The 6373-nt window shown below is 59.6% G+C and overlaps 1 protein-coding gene across 1 annotated transcript in view; it reads right to left on the reverse strand.

The window, feature by feature from the left end:
• The window catches only part of TMEM8B (transmembrane protein 8B), a gene marked incomplete at its 5' end in the record, with an annotated part of 5961 nt that extends 1227 nt beyond the window's left edge, over positions 1–4734 (reverse strand). The window contains 8 exon segments of the mRNA XM_010082984.1: positions 146–288; positions 1676–1799; positions 2007–2103; positions 2520–2875; positions 3137–3396; positions 3531–3664; positions 3822–4029; positions 4545–4734. Of these exon segments, the coding sequence (XP_010081286.1) occupies positions 146–288; positions 1676–1799; positions 2007–2103; positions 2520–2875; positions 3137–3396; positions 3531–3664; positions 3822–4029; positions 4545–4734 (1512 nt within the window).
• Positions 4735–6373: the final 1639 nt, after the last annotated feature.

Genomic DNA, 6373 nt, shown 5'->3' on the forward strand with positions numbered 1-6373 from the left:
CGGAGCAGGGAAGCCCATTTAGAGCACCCTATGGAGAGCTGGCATGGGGCGATTAAGGGGGTGCACAACCCCCAGAGAGGAGGAGAGGATGCTGGGGGTGTCCCTGGGTGCAGCAGGCACCATGGGTGCCTGGGGCAGCTCTCACCAGCTTTGCACTCGCAGGCAGCATACAGGTAGTTGTTAGTGCGCAACAGCTTGCACTGGCCGTAGATGCCGCAGTCATTGATGCATGGCGAGAGGTAGGCACGCAGGTACACCTCAGCCGTCACGTTGCTGCAGGCCTCAAACCTGTGGTGCAGGAGAAAGGGGTCAGCCCTCACCCTGTGCCCCTTGAGCAGCTCCCACCTCCACCAGAGGCATCTATTGCACCCAGACTTTGGTGGCAGTGGGAGACCCAAGGACCAGGTGAGTGTGGAAATGAGCTGCTTTGTTCCTACATATGGCAGCTCAGAGCTGGTCCCCAAGGATCTTTGTGCTACAATTGTCTGTGCCAGGCTGGGCACATAGACCCACTCTGCCTTTAACAATGCACTCAGCTGGCTGTTCGGTCTAGATTTTGTTGCGCAAACACCATGCCCTGCAATGCCTGTGTGCGACTGTCAGGGAAGGATCAACTGCAACTGGCAGCACAGTGTAAACTGGAAACGCAGCAGAGGAGTCAGAGCCCGCACAGCAGCCCCGCAGCCCTGCGCTGCCCACACACACAGCTCAGGGCACACCCAGCACCTCAGCAGGAGCCAGCACACGGGAGCAGAGACAGACCTGCATCCAGACAGCACACACCGAGTGCTGCCTGTGGACACACAGGCACCCCAACATGCACAAACACACACACAGCACTGTCTGCACACATGCACAGAGCATGTCTATACGTGTGCCTGCTGTCCCTGTGCGTGCTCACACAGCCAAATCTGCACACACACACACAAAGAACACACACAGCCCTGCCTACTTGCACAAACCTGAACATGCACAGAGCTGTCTGTACGTGCGCACCCAATGATGCATGCAGTGCTGTCTGCATGCATGCACCAAATATGCATGCACCACCATCCACACTCACACACCAAACACCCAGTGCCGCCTGCATGCATGCACTGAACACGCACACAGCCCTGTCTGCATGACACAGAGCCCTGCATGGACTCCCGTGTGTACAGACACACACACACACACAACAGCCCTCTCCTCCGCAGGGCTCACAGGCCAGGAACAGAGTCACAGACATGGGACCAGTCTCTGGAGAAGCTGAGCAGAGCAGGGGCACAGCAGCCTGACCTGAGCTGCCCCCTCACACGCACAGCCAAGCCCCTGTCCTCGCAGTGACAGCCCAGTCCCCTCCCAGGCACAGGTACAGATTGGCACTACCGTGAAGACGGGCAGGCACCAACAGATGCACAGTGTTCACAAGCTGAAAGGAGCTTCCTAACTGAGAGACGGGTGGAGAGCCGCAGGGACCCACAGATGGTCAGGCAGGCGCAAGATAGAGCCATCCATGCCCACGCAGGCGCTCACAGGGTGACACACAGCCCACAAAGCAACGTGCACACACGTGAGTGGTGATATGCAGCGCAGGGGCCAGGCACACCCATGGACCCACAGCACACATGGATGCAGGCCATGATGGGGACGTTCCCTCTGGGCGTATGGGCAGTGGGCAGAACGGGGCTCTTACCCATGCTCTGTGGCACAGAGCGAGCGCAGGCTCAGGTACCAGCTGCCCGTCTGGGGGTAGGGGATCCTCAGGCGGCTGAGGCTGACTGTGGTGTTGACGGAGAGCAGAAAGCCTGCCAGGAACTCTGTGGGCACGGAGAGCTCTGGGTGAGCAGGGCAGGGGCAGGCCCTTCCCATGGGCAGAGCTGGGACAGGGACAGAGAACCCTGTGCCAGGCTTCGGGGCTAGATGCCCCCATTGTCTCTGCCATCTCCCACCCAGCCGCCTGCCAGACACACAGGGGTTTTGACCCCAATGGCCATGGCAGGGTGGACACATGCAGCCCAGCCTACCTGTCTCACAGGTGACTGATGCATTGTCACCAGACGTCAGTGGGACTTCATGGTTCAGACACCCGAACACCGTCACGTTCTCACCACACAGGGAGCTCTGACAGCAGAGGAGGAGATGGCTGTAAACCAGTGCCAGGGATGTCCCCTGCTGTGACAGCACCCAGATCACAGCACACCACTTAGCAGTGCCCTTACCCACTGCCCCTCACCCAAGAACACCCCAAATCCAGGCCATCATCCTGCCCTCAGAGCTCCCTAATCTGTGCTCCATCACCCAAGAGCTCCCAATCCATGACCCATGACCCAAGAACACGTCAAATCCAGCCCATCATCCTGCCCTTGGAGCACCCTAATTTGTGCTCCTTCACCCAAGAGCTCCCAGACCATGACCCATGACCCAAGAGCATCCCAAATCCTGCCCCTCACCCTTCTGCAGCCTCAACATCACCCATCTCCCTGCTTGTGCCCCCTGGGCTGCCCTGCCCCATCCAAGGCACAGTGGGGCCACCTCACCACGTTGAGCCGCAGCTCCAGGTTGAGCACCCCACCACTGTCCAGCACCGGTAGGAGGTTGATGACGAAGACAGCGGGGCGGTCGGGTGGCACCGACACGTTGGGCCCGAAGAAGATGTAGAAGTGGACGGAGAAGGTGTCCAGCTCATTGCGCAGCGTGGGGCGAACTGGCCAGCACCGCCCGCTGGCAGTGGAGGCGGTGGGGATGGGGACCGGGTGATTCGTGCCATTGGGGCTGGCAGGCAGAGGGCTGTCCCCCAGCGCCAGCCCGCCCGCAGAGCCGAAGGAGTGGGGCATGTTCATGGAGGCACTGGAGGGCAGGAAGGGTGGCCGGGCCAGGCTGCGTCGGGAGCAGTCTGGGAGGCAGAGCTGTCAGCCAGGGCACTGCATAGACCCTCCAGCCACGTTTTAGCTCCCACCTCCCCGTCTTGCCCACCGCTCACCTCCATTTGCAACCCATCCCCAACACCTCCCGGTGTCCCCATGCCAGCAGAGCTGGGTATCACCCTGCACCCAGCTGGGGCCAAATCCTGCAGGCATCCTTTACCCCACCACCAGCCACCCAAGTAGACTCAAGACCCCATACCCTCTACCCATACATCCCCGTGCACCCTCACCTGTGAGCTGCACATTGACCTGGAAGGAGAGAGTGCCTGGCACCCCGGGGTGTTTCTCCACCAGCACATAGTACCAGTGCTGCCAGAAGGGCAGGTCCAGCCCCAGTTGGCAGGGAGCGTGCTCCTGGCAGTCCATCGCCGTGGAGTTGTGCAAGGGGGGAGCCTTGGCCCTCACACGCAGCCAGAGCGGGCAGCCCTCGGCCCCGCGGCACCGCAGCACCTCCACCTGCACTCGCGATGTGTAGCTGGGCACGAACACCCTGCGGGACAGCAGTGTCAGGTTCTGCCCCTCACCACAGACCAGCAGGGCTAGGAAGGCAAGCCAGAGGGATGGGGCACCCTCTGCTCCCCACCCTAGGGATACCCCCTTCTTAGGAGGACATCTCGCACTCACTTGTAGAGGCAGGAGCGGTTATGGGGGGCCATGTTCTGCTCGGTGGTGTAGCCAGGGTACAGCACAGCAATGTTCACCAGGCGCTGCACAATGAGCTGTGGCTGGAAGAGATACTGGCACTCCTCATAGAGTCCCTGCACCAGCAGGACAGTCAGCATGGAGCAGGGGGCATGGGGCACTGTCCCCACTTGGGACATCTGCCCCCAGCGCTGCCAGCCCACTACAATCAGACCCCAGCAGAGCACTGCAGTGAGCCGTGCCACCCCACAGTCCCCCCAAAGTCCCCTTCACCTTGACAGAGATCTTGCCCTCATCTTTGGGCAGGTGGGCAGCCAGGAACCAGTCCCCAGGCAGCGGGCTGGTGACATTGAACACCCCTGTGGTGCGGTTGGGCAGGGTCCAGGTGAGGGTCAGAGCAAAGGAGCCAGGGACAGCCGTGTCCCTCGGGAAGTGTGTGTGGAGTGGGTTAATGACGGAGGGAGCCCCTGAGCGGAAATACCTGCAGGAGAGACAGCAGTTAGCAGGGTGCAGGCTGGGCATTGTGGCAGAACCAGCCTGCCCCACACATGGGGGTGCTATTAGGAAGATCAAAAACACCATGGGAAGCCACGTGTAAGCTGGGACCTTGCTGGAGGCTGCGAGCTTCCCTGGCAGGGGTAGAGGTGTTCAAGCAAAACTGTTCATATATGAAATGCATGAAACAGTGGAGCCTGCAATGGTCCTGAGAAGATAAATCACGTGGAGTGAGCATGCGCGCGCGCGCATGTGTGTGTGTGCATGATGTGCATATATGCATGTGTGTGCATCCATCTGTGCACATGTGCCTGCACATGAATGTCTGTGCGCATGTACATGCATGAGTGCTCCTCTGTACCTATGAGTGTGTGTACATATATGCGCACATGCACATGCAAGCAAAAAGCAGACAAGAGCAAACAGGCTCCAGGGAAAGTCCAAGCAGGGGGCAGCAGGGGCAGGCAAGCAGGAAGGAAACAGACAGGGCTGCTTACTCACACGGTGATGCTACGGTCTGGGCATTGGTCCCCAAATGTGCCGCCCTGCTCCTTGAAAGTGATGAGGTTCCACACAGCGATGACTGTGTCCTCAGGAATATGGAAGTGGAAGAGCTCAATGCTGGCAAAGGAGCGGAAGGGGCTGAGCTTGCGTGGTGTGCGGGTGAAGTAGTCAGTCACAAAGAGCCCATCTGCAGAGGAGACCCCAGGCACCCTCAGTGGGGTGAGGAACAAAGTTGATGGTGCAACACCCCTCCCAGACCAGGCCCACCCACCTAGGCTCTGAACGTGCCCCAAAACGGGACGCCCAGAGGCAGGAGGGGCTGGAGTTGTGCCATTTCAGTGTGTCCCCAGGGCTGATGCCAGCTGTACCTGGTTGCGCCTCCCAGCCCTGGTACAGTCTGCATTGTGCCTGCTTCAGTATTTGCTCGAGCCCAGTCCCCAGAGCTGTGGGGACTCATCCTCTGGAGCCTGAGGAGCCCTCAGCCCTGGATGCTCAGGCTCTGCCCAGGTGCAGCCCACCTCTTTCAACTCGTCATCTTCACTGAGGGCTTGCTCCCTGCATTTTCCCTATAATGGAGGGCCATTCCTCACAGCTCCAGCCCTGCCCCAACAGGTCAGCTCCCACAGGGACAGAGATTCCCTGCTTCTCTGCCTGCTGAGGAGGCTCAGCACAGAGCCCATCATAAACCAGAGTCCTACCCTAGACCCATGAGAAGGAGCGAACAGTGCACTTCCTGCATAGCTCCCTGTCTCTCACACGGTTTGCAGAGGAGGAATGGTGCACATATGTGTGCACATATGCTCATGTGGGTGCTGCCTGTGTGCATAGCGAAGTGGAGGCGTGCACACCCACATGCGTGGGTGCGTGTGGCTGTGCACAGCTCCATGTCTGCAACACACTTCCTGCAAGCCCACAGCATCCACTGGGGCTGCCTCTCCCTGCCCAACTGTCTGACAGTTTGATTTCCAGAAGCCCCAGCAGCAGAGGGACAGCCCCTTCCTTGGCTCAGTCGAGACAAGTAGACTTGGTCTCCAGACAGCAGCTGTAATGTCACCCTACCATTGCCACGCTTCCCCAGTTCCAGCCTGGGAGACTCATCCATTATTTCCCAGAGATGCACCAAGAATGAGATGCACCTCCACACAAGCTGCCAGCAAGGAGGATGCCAGCAGAGGCTGGGCTGGGACCAGGGCTGTGCCCAGGAGAACTCGTCCAGTTGGGAATGGGATAGCTGAGAAGAAGGGCTGCTTTGTATAATGTGCGCCTGGCTGGAAGTGCGCACATGTGCTTATGTGCACGTGTGTTTTTGCTGTGGGTGTGCAGCCCCAGCTGGCTGTACACCGACATGCATCTGTTCCTTCGCCTGGAACAAAGGCAGCTCCCCCTCCCCTTCACTGACAACTGACACAAGCCAGACATGAAATATCTGTCTCAATGGAAGAGCACCTGATCCCAATTTCCCCACCATGAACCACCAAGCCACTCCACAGCTCACCTCCCCACGTGGAGTGTGTGTGACCTGGCAGGGGACCCCAGAGAGGAGCGGATGTTGAACACAACTCTAGGAGGTGGCATGGGGGGAAGCACTCGGAGTTGCCCAGTCCCAGCTCGATTCCCTATGCTGGCTCACCTAGGGCAAGCAGGTGGGAGCCGGCTGCAGGCAGAGGGTCAGGCAAAAGCCCCGTGGCGGTGTGGCCAGAGCCTGGGGGGATTGCTGGGGGACAGACCGGGATTTCCCATCCATAGAAGGGGGCGGGGGGAAAGAAGGAAAGCAAGTGTCCCTCTGTCCCAGGCCAGCGCAGGAGCAGCGGGACTCCCCTATGCCG

Source organism: Pterocles gutturalis, unplaced genomic scaffold, assembly GCF_000699245.1.
Source record: "Pterocles gutturalis isolate BGI_N339 unplaced genomic scaffold, ASM69924v1 scaffold13200, whole genome shotgun sequence".
Taxonomy (NCBI): Eukaryota; Metazoa; Chordata; class Aves; order Pterocliformes; family Pteroclidae; genus Pterocles; species Pterocles gutturalis.